The sequence below is a fragment of the Gymnodraco acuticeps genome, unplaced genomic scaffold, assembly GCF_902827175.1.
Source record: "Gymnodraco acuticeps unplaced genomic scaffold, fGymAcu1.1, whole genome shotgun sequence".
Classification (NCBI taxonomy): domain Eukaryota; kingdom Metazoa; phylum Chordata; class Actinopteri; order Perciformes; family Bathydraconidae; genus Gymnodraco; species Gymnodraco acuticeps.
Genome location: NW_022991575.1, coordinates 800,841 through 820,437, shown reverse-complemented (window position 1 = coordinate 820,437; position 19,597 = coordinate 800,841). Strand labels below are relative to the sequence as shown.

Genomic DNA, 19,597 nt, shown 5'->3' with positions numbered 1-19,597 from the left:
TTTGATTATATTTTGAATGAATGAATCGGTTCTAGGCATCAGTTGTCAAACATTTCCAGTTTGTTGATCTGAAACACTGCAAGGTGTAAAATAATTGTGATGAGATCTTTTTTTTACATTTCTTCTGTCACAGAAATGACCTCCCAACATATCCTCTTCAGTCTGTTTAGGTGTCATCATAGCAATAATTACCATCACGAAATGTGAAGCTATGTCTCCTCTACAAACTACAATGAAACAAGGCTGCATAGATTCAGGCTGCACTGTCAGGTTTAAAGGCTGGAGCAGATCTCTGTCTGAGCCTGCCTCCGTCCTCTGACTCGTCTGCTTCGAGGTCGGTAGGTAGAAGTTGTGGCAAGATAAGCAAAAAAATGAGGGAAATCAGCAAGTTGATGAATTAGGTGTTGCAATAGAGCTACAGATACTCTGGTGATTATTATTATTATGTGTTAGATGACGTGATAGGAACTATGCAAACGCAGCGATGGCTCCATCTCATCGACTAACTTGGAGTTTTAACATATTGTTGTATCTGCTTGAATGAAAAACAAGTATTAAGAATTCCTAAAAAAGGAATTAGTTAGTGATTTGCTGATGAATTCATTGTTAAGCTATTTTTAAGAGCCAAAAGAACATCAAACGAAATGTTCTTGTTCCATCTCAAATTTAAAATAATTCCCATTTCTGTTTTATATCAATTTAAGTCAGACATCTTTGGGTTTTAGACTGTTGGTTGAATAAAACAAGACATTTAAATGCATGAACTTGGGGTTAACGGAGGACATGCTCTGCTTTTCCAAGTTGACATAATGGTGTTTCACTCCACATTAGCAGTCTATAAAAGAAAAGTATAGAATGTCAAATGCAAAAAAAATGAGTCCCATTAACAAATGAGGACATGACCCCAGTGTCTTGAGTGGGGGCCTTGCTCAGAGCTTGAGTAAGTAAGTAGGTGTAATAGAAGAGATTAACTGTTACACCCGAGCTCTGAAACCATAATCCATGGAAGGAGTTTATTTGAAATCAACTGAGTGCCAAAGTGAGCGTCAGAATGCATTTCTGTATGTGGGTACCAGGCTAATGCTTAACAACCACAGGCTCCTGTTTTCTGATGCATGTGCAAAGAGCTGACTAATATCAATCATAATAACTTCTAACTATTTTTAAATGCAAAGATTACTCCTGACGGATATCTTTTTCAAGAACAATTCAAATGTGGCACACATCAGTAGACGGAATCACACAAAGGCTTCTTTAAACAGACCTTGGTTTGATTTTCTAACTGTTTTAATTATCCAAATATTTTCCAAAAACGTTGACAGTGACAGTTTGAAATGTCTTGTTTTTGTTTGACCAACTTCCCAAAACCTCATTTACTGTTATAGAAAACACAACATTTGTTTTTTCCAGATCGTGCAACCATACTAGCATGGATGCTAAATATGACTATTATTTGTGAATCCCAAGAAGATTAGGGGAGTACTGCGTCTTTAAGGTCACAGCGACCTTCGATTAAACAGGCAAAATCTGTGGAGGGAACTTTTGCAGAACTTGAGTTCCCTCAGCTTGAGGCTAAGGCTTTGGACAGTTGCGTGTTTGTTTATTATCTCTTTTGGACCCTTTCTAGGCTGCTTATGCTCATAACAGTATTTTCCATGGCAGAGAGTCAACCTTGACCCTTGAGTGGCTGTGCCTCATGGGGAAGCGTCTTGTTGTTCAGATGGGTGTCTCATAGCGTGCCAGAGGGTAATGAGTATTTTGTGGTTGTTTGTGTACAGTACGACATGTGATGCGCTGCCTGGCCTGTCTCCATGGCTGCATCAGAGTAGATGCCCCTGCTGCTTTCTGCCCCAGACTGCAGCGTCAGGGCTAAATGTGTAAAAGGCGAGTAAGTGCTGGAGTTAATGATTGCTCAAGCACACGGCCAGTTCTGCTTGAAATGATAGTATATACTGTAGGCTGGATTTGCTGTGCCAGACAATGTGTTATTTTTGTTGTTGTTAAAAGACAACAATTACACACACAGCGTGGTATCAATTAGGCTGTTGGAAAGAAACAATATAATTACATGTGTTAAACTTTGATGAGAATTCATCGTCCTTTTCATTCTACAAGTCGCAAGTTAGAAGTCTGACAAACATGATGACAAAGATACATACAGTAGTAGTGTATGCACAACGTTATACTTCATGAAGGTTTTTCCAAAAACAGAATAAATGAATCCTTAAATGATTGAAAGGATTTTACCTTTTAAAAATATATTTTATTTTTCTTGTTGACCATTTTGGCGAATATCACTTGATATCAATATTGGACCGTCGCATGTCAAGTCCCATGCTAAAATGAACAAGCATGAATTGTTTGCAGTTTGATGTAAAGTATGATTATTGAAAGGGCTGCCCCGAACTAGTCGACTAAATGTTAGTCACCCACAACGTGTGTTCATTTCTTCATTTTTCAACTGAGCAACTTTCATAGGAATGAACATTCCTCCTCCAATGCATTATCCAGATCTTCTTATACATCCATGAGTGCACTAACCCAAAGTATTAATCAACAACTTGAAGCAAAACGTGCATGAATCATTTGTAATGTTTTGTTTCTCTCGTAGGACTGTCTTTCATACAAATGGAGGCCAGGACTGTCATCAGATAAGCTGCAGCCTCCAAGTCACTAAAGACTCTTAGGAAACAGAAGCCAATGGGATGGGTTTTGAATCTGCTGAATACTAAATGAGAAACTTCCGTGACGCTATCATTGCAGAGGACTGACCATCACCATAGTTTCTCACTAAGCCGTTTTAGGTTTTCAGTCTCATTCTGCTCCTCTGCCTCACACACCTTCATCCAGTGGCTCTGCTGTTCAGCCCACATAGAGAGGACCCTTCCCTCTCCCCTGGCCCCACATCGGCGGCCAGCTCTGGCGGTGTGTTGGTGAACGATGGCGCGGTGGGAAGCTGAGGGCCGCCGCGGGGGACTGTGATGTCAGAGAACACCAGCCCGGGCGAGAGCCGGCGTGGCGCTCCCAGATTCTTCGTGGGCTGCGAGGAGGATGAAAGCGAGGTCCTGGACGATAGCGAGGTCCTGGACGAGAGCATGAGGACAGACATGGAGCTGTATGAGGACGACGAAGACTCAGACTCGGTGTGTGCATTACCCAAATCACAGTCTCAAATCCTCTTTAAAAAACCTCCATTTCACCATTTTGATATATTTTTCAATGATACTGTGAGTGTTTGAACAATTATCATTACCTTTTAATATTGTTAATTATATTGCAATTTCAAAAATCAGAAATTGAATCAGAATTTGTCTTTTCTTTTTCAAACCATGCTGCCCTTCTCTTTACTATAATATGTTTACCTAATGAGCTGGAGGACACTTCATCAGAAAATCATCCGATATTTGTTGAATAATACATTGGCAGTTGAGTTGCCATCTTCCAGTTGATATGAACTCAAACTAATTTCTAAATGTTGTCCCAGCGTTGTGCTTCCAAAAGAGCTCAACAGATATGGTTCATGCCCAAATGTAAGTGCTGTAACTGTAATCACACCCCGACTTCCATCCTGCTCTGCTGTAGGGGATTATTTCTTGTTCTCAATTTGTTGTTATGCACATGAATATATGTCAAAAGACAACTCCAAACAGATCGTGTGTTTACTGTACACACAGAGAATTTAGGAGAAATCTAGCGGGGGATATCAGGGGTTCTCTAATCCATTATCCAGATTGTGGTTTACTGAGAAAAGCTGGTTGTGATTGTACTAAAGTGCAAAGACACTTAATGTGACTGTAAGAAACCAATAATAAGTCTTATTTCAAACTTGTTTAGTATTAGGCCACTTTTAGTTTACAAGGACTTCTAAGGTAAATGAGTCAGCTTGATAGAAGTTAACAGAGGAGGACAGTTTCTGGTACTGTTTTTTGTTGTTGTTGAAATCCCCTGAACAATGATTCCAAGCCGAGCCAATAATTCGAGGTGACGGTAATAGACTTAGACCACTGATTGGCCAGAGAGAATTGTCACTGGTGCGGCACGGGACATCCTGCACTAAACCGGCATTTTGAAATAGCAAACAAATCTCAATAGCAATTTTTGAATATGGCAGCTGGCTTTTCTATGCCATACAACATGCCTTACAATGTGCAAGTGTTCCTTCATTTAGTTGCTGATTTATTATAAGCCTTAATAAAACAAGGACCATGCATAACATTAAAAAGAGTGGAGATGATTTATGTAAGATTGAGACCATTTCCATCTGCAGTCCCTAGTCAGAAACACGCATAACAATCAACAGACAATAAAACATGATTTATTCTCTATCAAACTAACATTTGACCTTGTAAACTTTAAAGTATATAAATGCTCCTCTCAAATGTGTTCAAATTGTGAGCTCTCGTGGTTAACTGGCAATTTTCAACAGATTCCTCTCTTTGAAGAGGAGACAGCACTGACATCTATTTCAGTGCTGCAGCTTGAGGTTTTATGGGGTATTCATGGGACAAAGCTGCCATTGTCTCTCTTGCTTCCTCAGACAGACAGTGTTGAAATGTGAACCCTCTCCCTCTCTCTGCCTCGTCCAGCCCCCAGAGCAACAGATCGTGGTGGGGATCTGCTGCATGATGAAGAAGTCCAAGTCTAAGCCCATGACCCAGATCCTGGAGAGGCTGTGCAAGTTCGAGTTCATCACCGTGGTCATCTTCCCAGAGGAGGCCATCCTCAACGAGCCTGTGGACAAATGGCCTCTGTGCGATTGCCTCATCTCTTTCCACTCCAAGGGTACAAAACCAGACGTGTGTGTGTGTGTGTGTGTGTGTGTGTGTGTGTGTGTGTGTGTGTGTGTGTGTGTGTGTGTGTGTGTGTGTGTGTGTGTGTGTGTGTGTGTGTGTGTGTGTGTGTGTGTGTGTGTGTGTGTGTGTGTGTGTGTGTGTGTGTGTGTGTGTGTGTGTGTGTGTGTGTGTGTGTGTGTGTGTGTGTGTGTGTGTGTGTGTGTGTGTGTGTGTGTGTGTGTGTGTGTGTGTGTGTGTGTGTGTGTGTTGTGTGTGTGTGTGTGTGTGTGTGTGTGTGTGTGTGTGTGTGTGTGTGTGTGGCAGATGTGATAGCAATGCCCACATTTGAAAGCTGGAGCATATGAAATAGCACAAATCTACACATGCATGTACGTCATGTATTCTGAATGCTGTCCTCTGGTGAACTCTGGTGAGGAATGACGGGGCAGTATCTGGTAGTGTGTGGGCGGGCACGTACCCACTATAGGTGTAGGATGCAGGCTAAATGTGTGGAACACACGTTTCTGTGGTGGGAAAGATGATACTTATTTTTGTATGTATTTATTGTATGCATTACACCACTATGTAGCGCAGACTCTATTGTTCACAACAACATTGAGTTGCTTTAGAGGGAGCCTTCTAAATCCAAGTAACGGACAATCCGACAACATCTTAAAAGAGTCATTATAGCAAATGTAATTGAGCCCACTGTTACTGTACATACGGGTACTGTACCTAAGCGACACTGCATTTTTATAAATGATGATAATCTGGTCATGGGTCACATCTCTCCAGACGCCTTCGCACACTTTCTTCATCTCCTTGTACACATTGAAATAAAGTTACCTCCAGGAACAATTTTTCTCAGGTGAAATATTTGATTTATTTGTTTTGGCTGCAAAGATTCTGCCCAGAAAAAAGAACGTTACCAGACAGCATTCACTGCTGTCTGTGTGACCACATGGGCTTCTTATCAACTGCCCAATCATTTACACACTAAACAGAGCCTGCCTGTCTTGTAATACAATGTCACCATTATTTTTAGAATCATTCCCTCTGTCAATGCCAGTCTACAGCATGTCTAGTGTTTTCTCTTATTATGTCTCAATACTCAGAATTGTTTTTCCCTTATTACACATAACTGTCTACGTATTTTGTTTGACATTGTTTATTGAATCATTTTTCTCTGCATGTTCACCAGGATTCCCGCTGGATAAGGCGGTGAGCTATGCCAAACTGAGAAACCCTCTGCTCCTCAACGACCTGAACATGCAGTACTACATACAGGACAGGTACTCGGACATACTGGAGTGGTTAACGTCATCCAGGCAAAGCAAAGAGAGAACGAGAATACAAAACCCACAGTTCATTGATTCATGTTATAATGACTGTTTAACAGGAGAGAGGTGTATCGCATCCTGCAAGAGGAAGGGATTGACCTACCGCGCTATGCTGTGCTGAACCGCGACCCAGATAAACCAGATGGTCAGTCTTCTTTTTGTACTTCACATCACATGGGAAAACAATTATAGAACGCACAAACGACATGTACCCCATTTTTCATTTCATTTTTTAAGCGTTTTGCTCCTGCAGAAAAAGCTCTCCGAAAAACAGCCCCTTTCATACTAGCATCTCGAGGTCATTAATCTAAGACTGCAATGGTTTTACTTCAGCATGTGGATAAATATAGTATCAAATGTGAAGCAGTTGCAAGTGTACCATTCTTTAGTGCTGTGATATGATGTGGTTGCCCTTTAAATCCTGTGTTTGCACTGTGAAAGCCCTTAGACTGGCCAGCAATCAGATGTTTATCCTTAAATGTGATGACTGTTTTTGTAAAAGCACCAATGAGCGTCACATGGTTCAGAGTGCAGAGCTGCTTCACACGGCCCAAGAGTAAACACTCAGGGGGGCGAGTGTCATCTGTGTGTATTTTAGGGGGTGATGAAAAGGGTCTTCCTGGTTTACAGAGAGATGTTTCTCTGTGCGTTTCAGAGTGTAACCTGGTTGAGGGAGAAGACCACGTGGAGGTGAACGGAGAGATTTTTCAAAAGCCTTTTGTTGAGAAGCCCGTCTGCGCAGAGGACCACAACGTCTACATCTACTACCCCACCTCTGCTGGTGGAGGCAGCCAGAGACTCTTCAGAAAGGTGCTTGCATTGTCCCCCCTGGCTTGTTTTTCTTGTTCGTACACTTCAGTCAACACTTATTCAATAAAATAATCAATGGCAAAATGAGATGAAATTGCCATCAGATTATTAAAAAAAAAGGTCCTGCAACATTCTAAAACTGTCCCAGGTCCCAGATCGTGCCCAAGCATCCAAGAGGAAGCTGTGAAAGTGGCAGACACGATGTTGGAGAAATGCAAATATTGCGTGGCTCAACGCCAAGCAGAGAAAAGTAAATATCTGTAACAGGAAAACAATCTAGGGTTGGCTTTCACCCACTTTACAAGCAACCTAGTCCTAGACCGACCAGAGCTGTGCATTTCTTGTGTCGGTTAATATTTTAGCTAAAACAAGAAGATCAGTTACTTTTGCACACTTTCTTACAGTGACACAAAATTGAATTGATAGGGGTTGTTTTTAAATGAAAGCTTTAGAGGCCGAGGGCTGGTTTTGACATTTTTAATATACACATTATGTTTCATGTATAATAACAGCACCAGAACAGAGTTAAACACACCAGGCATTAGTAGATGTAATAGCTTGTGTTGTAATGCTGCATGAATCTATTGCTCTGCCAGAGAAAGCGTGTTATCATGCACGGAGCTGCAGCCTTTAATGATGGATGTTATCCAGACTGTTCAGAGTGCGCTGTGGTACTGGGTTGAAGCAGCTGTTTTTTCAGAATGACAACATGTTTCCCTCCTTGTGTGATTTGTGTAGATCGGCAGCCGCAGCAGTGTGTACTCGCCAGAGAGCAACGTGAGGAAGACGGGCTCGTACATCTATGAAGAGTTCATGCCAACAGATGGCACCGATGTTAAGGTATGGACTGAGGGTTGAATTAAAAAAAAAAGGAGAAAATAACGGAGCAGCACATATTCTGAATTGTGAAGTGAAAGAACATATGGGCCCCTTTTTTTTTTTAAATCAAAGACTTCAATCCCATTTGAACTGTATGAAATCATCAGTACAAAATATCTCCCAATATCTCTGGTTCTTCGATAAAAATGTGAAGGCTCCAAAGTTTTTTATTTTATTTGGTAAGATTAAAACTAAAATGAATTTGCTTCTGAATTCTAGGTTAATTTAGCAGCTGAGACAGCAAACTCGCTACTGCTCTGAATTGCACGTAGGACTCACAATCTCTTCAAGTAAACCTAGCCCGGACTGATGAGTATTGTGGAATTTGGAAAGAGCCGTCCACCATGCCAAACTTGTATAGAAAACATTATTTCTCACAAACAAAATGGAAAATGTTCAAACTAGTGGTCATATCCTAAATCCCTTGGTTCTTATATTGCAACCAAGAGTCCCGGGAGGCCCGTGTTAAGTCACATTGGAGATATCATTCCTATAAACAGATTGGAATATACTTCTGGAACCAGCTGCCCCTCACTTTCACGGCTCTTTTTTTTGTGTTATTGGACAATGATTTTAGTCGCTGCATCCCATTGAACTAAGACTTTGATTGAGAGGTGGTGTTTCATGTGACCTCAGGTGTACACTGTGGGGCCCGACTATGCTCACGCTGAGGCCCGGAAGTCCCCCGCTCTGGACGGGAAGGTGGAGAGAGACAGCGAGGGGAAGGAGGTCCGCTACCCCGTCATGCTCTCAGCCATGGAGAAACTGGTGGCTCGTAAAGTCTGCCTAGCTTTCAAGGTGAGAAAAGGCAATGTGTTAATAAACTCTTGCTTTCTCCTAGTTTGCTCTTTCCTTGATGCTGAACTGTGTTTTCCTCTCCTCTAACTGCAGCAAACTGTGTGTGGCTTCGATCTCCTCCGAGCCAACGGACACTCGTATGTGTGCGACGTCAACGGATTCAGCTTCGTGAAGAACTCAATGAAGTACTATGATGACTGCGCCAAGATCCTTGGGTACTGCCTTTATTTGTGTTCTTTACTTGTCAACTTAACTGTGTTCTGTTTGTTTGAGCTTGCTTTTGTTTATTTCTTGTATTTCTGAGAATTACATTTGTGTCTTATTGGATTTACAGGAACATCGTGATGCGTGAGCTGGCTCCTCAGTTTCAGATTCCTTGGTCCATCCCCACTGAGGCAGAGGACATCCCCATTGTTCCTACTACATCAGGGACCATGTGAGTCAGGACCTTAGTCTAACCAGTTAAGCCACATATTTGCACTGGCGGTTGACTGTGTCAAATAATTGGCATAGTTTCTTAATTATTAGAATCAGAATCAGAAAACGATTTGACCTGGGGGGAATTGATTTTGTGACAGTTGCTACATATTTGTATAAAATAAAAGATTACAAATATTGTTTTTAAATTGGGCTGCCAGAGATCTCAGTTGTAGAACCTGGCCCAAAAAAACCATTTTAAAATAACAATAATACAACTAAAAGTAAGAGAAAACATAAGATGTTAAAGGTCCCATCATATGCTTTTCTGGTAATTACCCGTCCCCTTGTGTGTTATGAAGGTTATTCTGCATGTAAACGGTCTGCAGAGTCACAAACCCTCAAAGTACACCATTTAGCGAGTAAAACTCTAACTCAGAAAAGACCTGTCTATGCTGCCCAGAGGTGGCGCTAGACCTTTTCGCTGCCCGTCATTTTGACGCACATGATTATAAAATGTCCGTCAAAATCCATTATTACCCGTCGGTCTACTCTGTCCACAACTCTGGGGTGGGGGGGACGCACGCTCGTGAACTGTTAGCGCCGGTGTTATGCCGTGTTATGCATGTCCACTGCACCTCGCAGGAGCGCGCACAGCGTAAAGCAAAAACTCCCGGACATTTCAATGATTTTTACAGCAAAGTATTTTTGTTGTTGTTGTAATCGTTTATTTAGCAGGGACAATGCACAGTAATGAACACTTAAAACATTAAAATGTGTCAAGCGTAACAGTGCCAGATTTAGCTTTGAGCTCATTTCCATCCGCAGTCCCTCTCATAAAACATTTAAGAAGATTACATTTTACAAACATAGCAAAAACTAAATACATGATATGCAAAAAGTGCAAAAGAGCAAGAGCAGCATACACAAGTATTTATGACATGGTGATACAATATAGCAGCAACGACATATAAAGTGCAAGAGGAGATACCCGTGTGTTAAAGTGCGTTTAGCGGTGATTGCACGTCTGTTTGTTTCTCAACCATTCTTTGAGTTGACCTTTAAAACTATTGAGAGTGGGACAATCCCGTATCTCAGTTGGGAGGCTATTCCACAAAGAGCTGCCTTTAATTGAAAGTACATTTTGTCCAAAAGTGGTCCGTCTGCGGTGGACTTCACAGTTAGGTTTGGAAAACTATATCATTTCCTTTTTGGCGGTGGTTAAAAAAAATCCGGAAAAAATATTCGGTTAACGCGACCTCTGATGCTGCCCCAGAATGCCTCGCTGTAGATTTTTCTTTTTCCCTTTTTTACTTCCGGGGCCTATTGACTTCACCAAATCCAAATGGACTAATTGGCACACAGCTATAGAAACCCTCTGCCGGGGTGGACTCCCAAGCAGCTCAGGAGTCCGCCCCGTGAGGCTCCCGGAGCGGACAGTGTGAGGTGGATTCCCCGCTGTGTTTAACCAGGAAACGACTCCAGTAATCCACCTCACACTGTCCGCAACTCGAGCCTCAAAGGGCGGAGCAGCGAGCCCTGCAACGTCCCACCAACACGGCACCCAGACCCCACGCAGCATTCTCATCTGTTTGTCATTACTGGACAGAGAGACAGCATTGCGTACAGTTTACTAGCTGAACTGCTCGTAACTGAAATAGAAGGATACATTTTATTTTTTTTTCTCATTTATTGATATTTCTGTTGCCCTAAGAAGAGCATATTGATTGGATGTTACTGTTGACATTAACTGACTCTTGCACTCTGCAGGATGGAGCTACGCTGTGTCATTGCCGTCATCCGACATGGAGACAGAACGCCCAAACAGAAGATGAAGATGGAAGTTCGCAACCCAATGTAGGTTGCCTGTGTTCCTGCGGTTCCTTTTCAATGAAAAGATAGATCAAATATGTTCTGTTAATGAATAGTCTGTCTCTCATTCATGCAGGTTCTTTGATCTTTTTGAAAAATATGGAGGCTACAAAACAGGGAAATTAAAGCTGAAGAAGCCAAAGCAACTGCAGGTAACAATAAGTCAGAGAAATCTCCCAGCCTGTGTGTGATTAGCTCTGTGTGTGAGAACTCTGACGGCTTGTTGCTCTGACCCAACAGGAGGTGCTGGACATCACACGGCAGTTGTTAGCAGAACTTGGACAGGACAATGACTGCGAGATAGAAGAGAAGAAGTCTAAACTGGAGCAGCTGAAGACTGTTCTGGAAATGTGAGTCAAACAAACTGGGCCACTTTATTAACCATTAAAAACCCTATGCTATATTAATTAATGTCAGCAAATATATATAAAAAGTGATTTTGTTGGATGAAAACGAATGTTTGTTGTCCACAGCTGTATTGTTATCCTTAGCAGTGGTCTGTTACCGAGTATAAACACCCTCTGAAATGTCCAAATGTACCAATCAGAATTGAGTATTCAACTAAGTTATGTGATACAAAATTATGAAGTGATTTGGTATTAATTTGGTTATATGCATGGTTGCATGTTCTGGTGCTCCGCTTCCTTTTGCGTTAAAGTGGTTGGAAGAGAGTTTCCTAAGTTTGTCTTTGGCTTCCTTCCCTGCCTATTATGACAAATGAGTTTGTAAAAGGTCACCATCTGCCATACACAACTTTCAAGAGCCTTTGATGTGCAGTGAGTTACGGCTGCAGTGTTTGTCCTGTTAACAGAGCAGTAGAAACATTGGGGTTATTGTCTTCATGTAACCTTTTTAAAGGCTCAGATTGTCATGGCACATATAAATGCACAACTTCAGCCATGTATTCTTCAAAAAAGGTATCTAAAGATATTGTTTTTCTCAGCTCAATATGGAAGATCGTCGTTATGTCCGTGTTGTGATTGTCCGAGAGCTAATCTCACAAATGACTGAACTCATCAGCCTAATATCTTGTGCACATGTATGACTGCTTAAGGACCTGTAAAACCTTTCTAGTATTGTGATAAGGGATTACCAGCCTGTAACTGCACGTCCTGTTTCTTAGTCAACATCACATTGTTAGTGGTCGTCATTTTTATTAGCAATTTACTAATGATAATGATGATTTTGTTATCGTAGGTAGAAGAAGTAATACAATCATGTTTTTCTATCCAAGCTTCATTTTTTTAATGACCCTATTTCTATTTCCTTGTTTATTAAGGTACGGCCACTTCTCGGGTATCAACAGGAAAGTGCAACTAACTTACTTGCCCCATGGGCAGCCCAAAACCTCAAGTGAGGAAGAAGGTAGGAAGAAATCAAGGCACATTTTTCAAAATATGATGCTGTCAAGCTAAAACGGGCCAAAATGCTGAATACTGGGTCCTTTTGATTGAATTTTCAGATACGCGTAAGGAGTGTGCATCTCTGCTGCTGGTGCTGAAGTGGGGGGGAGAGCTGACTCCTGCTGGCAGAGTCCAGGCTGAGGAGCTGGGCAGGGCCTTCCGCTGTATGTACCCCGGGGGTCAAGGTGAGACACATGGCTTGTTTTCCTACTGGAAAGAAAGGTTACGTGGTATTTAATTCTGCTAGATTTCAATGAAGAGAACACCTTTGACCACCTCCTCATAACATGCTGAAGTGTTTCTTGGCAAAACACTTAACCTCAAACTGTTCCTGTAGGCAAGTCTATGGTATTGAGTGTATGTAAGTCGCTTTAAAGACACATTCCCCCCCCGCCTGAAACGACTCAATTGGACTCTTTTGTTTACTTCCGTAACATAACAACATCACTACGTAACACTTGGCTGTAGAGAAAAGAGAGGAGGGGGAGAAAAAGACAGTTGAAGCATTTAGTATTCCAGGGTCTTTCGCCAGAGAACATGAGATGCTAGGACTGAGATGTAAACAAAGGAACCTGGACAAGGAAAGTGTCCCTCTTCATTAAAGCAGAGCAAACAATCACGGGATAATTTAGCCCATTACCGAGGGGTCATGGGCTTAAAAAAACGTATTTGCTTAAGATCCTAGGTGGGAGTTATTTCCTACCAAGGTGGGGTCATCTTTTCACAAACTGTGCTAGTTACGCACAAAAATGCAGATAGTTTACAGTGACTTTTACACCAGCCAGGTCTGTGTCTGTTTATGTTATTGTTGTCTTCAATGTGTTTCTGTAGGAGACTATGCTGGATTCCCAGGCTGTGGGTTACTGCGGTTACACAGCACCTACAGACACGACCTGAAGATATACGCGTCCGATGAAGGCCGGGTGCAGATGACGGCCGCTGCTTTTGCAAAGGTGTGCAGCATTCCAGGACTCTTTAACAGCTCCATACAAAATAGACATTTCATCACTGTTGCTAGGTATCAGCGTTGATACAAAAATAATGCCTTTTGTAATAACCATTAAGCTGTTACTTTTTTCATACAGAGATACGTTATATGTTATTGTCCTCAGCTGTGTGAGTCTAGAATGGAAAAGAAAGTAGGTAAAACAAGCTGGAGTCAACATCTCCGTTGAATAGAAATAAAACAGCGCCACCTGCAGAAATTCAAAGGACTTTGACTGAAGGAAAGGAGAGATATTTTCAGAAGAAAGCTAGTGTTCTACAACAACAGCAAACCTTTAGACAATTCATTTTTGCCTAAACAGTTTTCTTTTTATGACAACGGACCGCTGAGTACCATTAGCTGCTGATTGGTAAACAAATGTAAACAAAACTGTCACATATTATTTGAAAAATAAGAGTGACTGTATATTTTTGTAGTGGAGAAATAAATGTCAAAATATAATAAATATCAGTGATTTGTTTCTTTGTCCCAGTAAAACAGCTCATGCTATTTGTGAGATATCAAAGTATTGGCCACACTGTGAAAAACAAAAAGATCTAATTATCATGTTTGCATCAAAGATGTTGCCAAAACAAATCACCACAGATTACCACCTCATTGTGTCTGTGTGTGTGAGCAGGGTCTGCTGGCGCTGGAGGGGGAGCTGACACCCATCCTGGTGCAGATGGTGAAGAGCGCCAACATGAACGGGCTGCTAGACAACGACAGCGACTCGCTGAGCAGCTGCCAGCACCGCGTCAAGGCCCGACTGCACGACATCCTGCAGAAGGACAGGGACTTCAACGAGGAGGACTTCGACAGGGTGATTACATGAAAGAGGCCCTCTTAGGCTTTTTTCCCTTTCCTGTAGTGGGTTATATATGTTTTCTGCATGTAAATGCTTAGGGGCGGGACATCTCTAAGCAGTCGACCAATCTCAACAGAGCCAGCCAGCTAACCAATCAGAGCAGACTGGGCTCTGGTTTCAGACAGAGCGTGAAAAGAGGTGCTGCAGCACAGGCAGTATGAGAGCAATAAAGACCTTTTTGAACATTAGAGTATGGAATAATGTCACAGTAGAGGCACAACATACAAATATGAAACCTGAAAATTAGTATAAAATGTCCTCTTACAATTTCATTGAATTTAGCTGACGCTTTTATCGAAAGCGTATTACATTAAGTGGATTCAGAAATGATAACTATTATTTGCCAAGGTTAAACCGCTGGGTCTTTATTGTGCGAGCTGGTTCCACCACTTTGCAGCTAGGATAGCAAACAGGCGTGTTTTTGTTGATTAACAAACTGTGCAACACCCTTAGCTGACTGCTTTATGTGCGCCTGAGGAGGTAGGGAGGAAAACAACATTGAGAAACACTGTCGTAAACTGCAGACTTGTGTGTGCAGCCTGTTGTTTTGAAATAGGAAGCGAATGTGATGTCTTGCGCCATTTGTCATTTCCTTTTTTTGTGGCTGGTTTCAACTTAATTACAATAATTAACAAACGCAGCTAAGAGTTCAGTCTGTAGATCATAGAGAGGCGAGGGCCAAGATGTTCTTCTTTTGTAAGTGGGAACAACTGGGACACATGAGACGGCTGTCCGTGCCAGTAATTCTTGGGATAACCAGTGTTGAACCAGAGAACACAGGCGTGATACCTTTCTTTAAATATATGTTGTTCTAAATACCCAGCTCACTGGGGAAATTCTAGCTGCAGTGAATTCATTTCATTGCAAAGGTTGATCCGCTCACAGACTCGTGTTGTGGTTATACTTGGATGCAAACATGTTTGTGTGCTTGTCACAAATCTCCTTTGATCATTCAGAAGATCAATGACCTGGTCTTGAGCTAACATTTAAGCATTCATTATATTTCCGAATTGTGTTCTATTATATCAATTGGCAAAGGTTTAGCAGCCTTCCACTTATAAGGTCAGAATCTGTTCTGTTTGATTTCATTAAATACCTTTTTGTGCTTTTTCTTTTTCATTTGGTGTGCATGTGACAGCTGGCCCCAACCTGTACTGCTTCTGTGGTGAATTCAATGAAGATTGTGGAGAACCCTGTGGCCACATGTGACCAGGTCTACGCCCTCATTCAGAGCCTCACCTCGCAGATCCGCAAAAGGATGGAGGACCCCAAGTCAGCTGGTGAGCAAAAATCTGCCATAAATAGAGCTTTTAGAGTATATAGGGTTTTTTTTTTAACTACTTTAACAGATGTTGAAATCCACTTGGATCCGTCTTCATTTTCTTGAAATGTTGTACATTATTATCTTTTTTAATTTACACACGGTACCTATTGCACGTCTCTCCGTCCTGGGAGAGGGAGCCCTCCTCTGTTGCTCTCCCTGAGTTTCAAATGCTGTACGCAATGAAAAGCACCCTGAGGCAAATGTGTAATTCGTGATATTGGGCTATATAAATACAAATTGATTGATTTATAGATGAACGGTTTTCTTTTGTTTACCTCAAAGCTTGAAAGGTGATGCCTTAAAAAGTCTTTGCGGGATAACTCTCATCGATAGAAACACATTTCTATCAAAATCAAATAGAGTTTGGTTTATAATGCAATGCAAATGATCTTCTTTCTCTCCCTTCACCAGACCTGCAGCTGTACCACAGTGAGACTCTGGAGCTGATGCTGCAGCGCTGGTCCAAACTCGAGAGAGATTTCCGCATGAAGAACGGCCGCTACGACATCAGTAAAATCCCAGACATCTACGACTGTGTGAAGTACGACGTTATCCACAACGCCACCCTGGGCCTGGAGGACACACTGGAGCTGTTCAGACTGTCTCGAGCTTTGGCCGACATCGTCATCCCACAGGTGAGAGAGGACGGAGGGGGGTGAACGACCAGCTGGGGAGGAGACGGTTCTATATCTGGGGGGTTTGAGTTTTTTTCTTCCAAGATTTTCTCAGAAAAATAAAATCACAGTAAATTAACTAACTATAAAAATCCCAAATAAAGCCTTTATTGCTAATAATAATGCATAACGCTTTATAAGTCTCATGTATTTATTATTACGTTATTTATTTATTTTACTTCTGTCAAAGCTTGTCTGACAAATTCCTTCAAATGTAAAAGGCACACATAAGAATGAAGTTGCTATGCGAAACAAATGTGAAACAATGATATTGAAAGTCGAAATCATGGACATATTTATTGTGCGCTGATCCATGATACTGGTGACATGTTCCTTAGGTATTATCTTTTCAGCAGCTGTGTAGCGTTTTTTTAATCAAATGAGTGTTTGTTTTTGCAGGAATATGGCATAAATAGAGTGGAGAAGTTGGACATAGCATACACCCACTGCCTCCCACTGGTCAGAAAGATCCAGCTCGACCTGCAGAGGACCCACGAGGACGAGTCTGTCAACAAGCTGCACCCTCTGTGAGTACATTCATTAAATGCTTGGCTGTTTAGATGGCTGCAAAGTGTTTTGAATGACTGATATTTTGGAGCATCTAGTACAATCGTGTTTTGTCTGCAGGTACTCTCGAGGGGTGATGTCTCCTGGGCGCCATGTCAGGACACGTTTGTATTTCACCAGTGAGAGCCACGTCCACTCCCTGCTCAGCATTTTCCGCTACGGTGGCTTGCTCGACGTAAGTAATGACACATCAATCCTACAGAACTGAAACTGTTTCTATGAAGGGGTAAAAGTGAAAACTAAGGTTTGTTTGCGAAAGGAGGAGAACGACCAGCAGTGGAAGCGTGCCATGGATTACCTCAGCGCCGTCTCTGAACTCAACTACATGACTCAGATTGTCATCATGCTGTATGAGGACAACAATAAGGTAATGTTTTTGTTGGTTTGTTTATCTATAGCCATAATGGTACAACATAATGCCACAACATTGTATCTTTCTGGTATCTCCAATTTGTCCGTCCGTCTGTGTGTGTGCGTGAATACATTTGTATTTGTTTTAAAAATATAAATAAAAACGAAAAGGTCAACTCAGAGTTTAAACCTTCTCCACTTGTTTTATTATCCGAAGGTTTTTGATATGTCATTTTTTAAAGTGCAAGGAAAATAAAAAAAATTTGGAAGAGTAAGATCATTTGAAACTATTGCACCAGTGCTAACAATGGTTTGGCTTATTTGAAGCGAATTGACCTGCAATTTCTTCCTTTTCTGGTCTTCATGATTTATTTATTTTAAAAGGCTAGTTTTTGTATGGCTGCTTGCAAAGTGTTAACAAAATTAAACACATCATAACAAATGTAATTCGTTTATCATATTTAAATCTGTAGAAAAGCACAAAAAGACCGTATTTCTAATATGGCTGTCCCGCCCAATAGGATCTGGCCTCTGAGGAACGCTTCCACGTGGAGCTTCACTTCAGCCCCGGTGTGAAAGGCGTGGAGGAGGAGGAGAACGCACCGACCGGCTTCGGCTTCAGGCCCGCTTCTGCAGAGGTAGCCCAGCAGGTAGTATCCTGTTGAAGTGTTCTTTCTGTGTTTCAGTTCAGCAGATAGCAGCATGCGTATGCTCTCCTTATTCTCTCTGAACACACAGAACGGGCAGAAGCAGACGGATCCCGGCAGCCTGGAGGACCTCTCGCGAGATGAGACTGACCGCGCCGTGCCGCTGTCTGAGCCAATCACCATTCAGAGGAAGTCCCCACTCATACGCAATCATAAGACAGGATCCATGGAGGTGATGCAGACTCATCCACCTAGACACCTAAGAAGCAGACTCTTTACACCAGAAGCTGAAATCAGTTTATTTAATGTTAGACTTGACGAGTTATGGCTATAAAAGCTACTATCAAAGATCAATCACTAATCTGGTCAGCCTTAAGCTATGTATTTGTTTAGATTCGTTAAAGAATAGGTGTGTGTGTGTGTGTGTGTGTGTGTGTGTGTGTGTGTGTGTGTGTGTGTGTGTGTGTGTGTGTGTGTGTGTGTGTGTGTGTGTGTGTGTGTGTGTGTGTGTGTGTGTGTGTGTGTGTGTGTGTGTGTGTGTGTGTGTGTGTGGTGTGTGTGTGTGTGTGTGTGTGTGTGTGTGTGTGTGTGTGTGTGTGTGTGTGTGTGTGTGTGTGTGTGTGTGTGTGTGTGTGTGTGTGGTGTGTGTGTGTGTGTGTGTGTGTGTGTGTGTGTGTGTGTGTGTGTGTGTGTGTGTGTGTGTGTGTGTGTGTGTGTGTGTGTGTGTGTGTGTGTGTGTGTGTGTGTGTGTGTGTGTGTGTCCTACCAGGTTCTGTCAGAGACATCTTCCTCCAAAGTAGGCAGTTATCGCCTCTTCTCGTTATGCTCACGTCAATCCCCCGAGATGAAGCAAAGTGGATTAGGTAAGTGTATTAATGCACTGTTTCCATGGCAACTGTTTGAAGATGGTTGTGGGAATTCTGTTAAAATAGATGGGGATGGGCAGACCGATTTCATTTGAGAACTTTTGATCTGGGAGGGTGCTAACACTAACGGTAATTATTAGGGTGGTCACAATGCGATTTTCTATTTAAACCTTTTTCTATTCCATTGTTGGTATAGATTTGTAAAGATCAACAGATCACTGAACTATGTACATTTACATTTTCACACACCCTTATGTTGTACGTTATCAAATGTGTAGTTGATATTCAATTTAGAATCGAAGTTGTGACACCCCTAATAATCTAGGACCTAAAAGAGGTCTGTTTTCACTGTGTGGGGGGTGCATGTAAGCAGCTGGTGTTTACAGTACGTCTCCACATGGGGATGTGTATGTGTCTGCTAATGAATGTGCCTGACTCTCAACATACAATGGAAATGACTAACGGTGGCTTAATTTTCAGCCTGTTTTGGGATCCAAATAAGTATTCCATTAAACATCTTATATCTGACCGTAACAGTTTTGTAAGTACCATGGTTCAGTTTGCTCTTGAATGGAGAATCTCTCTTCAAATGTAGCGACCAGCGACATTGTTCAGATTTAAAAAAATTAAAAAAATGTAATGGTCACAATAAGGATTTTTTTAATGTATTTTTTCCCCATTCTATTGACGTGAGTTTAAAGTGATTAGGATCATGAAATATGTGCATCGGTGGCATGATCCGATTATATGCTAAGACGTGTAATTTATATTCAGAGTTGAAATGTCGACATCTATGCAGCTGCGTACAGACGGCATTACACTGCCGCAGATCCTCAGATCATTTCCCCCCCTTTGACACCCTGCAGTCTCAGCTGTTTAACACATCAGAGGTGCATATCCCGTTTGGGTGTCGGCCCCTTTTTGAAAGAGATATTTCAGAGGCAACCACTTTTTGGGGTTGCTGTTTTTCACTGCTGTTCAACAGACCCATTGGACTTTAAGATCTAATTCTGTTGCTTTGACC

At 41.9% G+C, this 19,597-nt stretch overlaps 1 protein-coding gene across 25 annotated transcripts in view; it reads left to right on the top strand.

Annotated features, from left to right (window-relative positions):
• Positions 1–19,597, top strand: part of ppip5k1a (diphosphoinositol pentakisphosphate kinase 1a) — a 32,207-nt gene that overhangs the window by 1,043 nt on the left and 11,567 nt on the right. For 14 of the 25 annotated variants that reach the window (XM_034197510.1, XM_034197508.1, XM_034197499.1 and 11 more), the window contains exons 2-25: positions 2,612–3,227; positions 4,587–4,782; positions 5,974–6,064; positions 6,172–6,257; positions 6,768–6,922; positions 7,661–7,762; positions 8,438–8,599; positions 8,693–8,814; positions 8,934–9,035; positions 10,787–10,873; positions 10,965–11,040; positions 11,129–11,238; positions 12,168–12,253; positions 12,351–12,476; positions 13,123–13,244; positions 13,917–14,099; positions 15,283–15,424; positions 15,880–16,103; positions 16,542–16,669; positions 16,770–16,884; positions 16,969–17,076; positions 17,582–17,710; positions 17,799–17,939; positions 18,477–18,570. In XM_034197510.1, the coding sequence (XP_034053401.1) occupies positions 2,982–3,227; positions 4,587–4,782; positions 5,974–6,064; positions 6,172–6,257; positions 6,768–6,922; positions 7,661–7,762; positions 8,438–8,599; positions 8,693–8,814; positions 8,934–9,035; positions 10,787–10,873; positions 10,965–11,040; positions 11,129–11,238; positions 12,168–12,253; positions 12,351–12,476; positions 13,123–13,244; positions 13,917–14,099; positions 15,283–15,424; positions 15,880–16,103; positions 16,542–16,669; positions 16,770–16,884; positions 16,969–17,076; positions 17,582–17,710; positions 17,799–17,939; positions 18,477–18,570 (3,133 nt within the window). In that variant the 5' untranslated portion in view covers positions 2,612–2,981. The remainder of the gene's footprint in view (positions 1–2,611; positions 3,228–4,586; positions 4,783–5,973; positions 6,065–6,171; positions 6,258–6,767; positions 6,923–7,660; positions 7,763–8,437; positions 8,600–8,692; positions 8,815–8,933; positions 9,036–10,786; positions 10,874–10,964; positions 11,041–11,128; positions 11,239–12,167; positions 12,254–12,350; positions 12,477–13,122; positions 13,245–13,916; positions 14,100–15,282; positions 15,425–15,879; positions 16,104–16,541; positions 16,670–16,769; positions 16,885–16,968; positions 17,077–17,581; positions 17,711–17,798; positions 17,940–18,476; positions 18,571–19,597) is intronic. The other 11 variants (XM_034197511.1, XM_034197509.1, XM_034197497.1 and 8 more) reach the window with 3 other exon arrangements.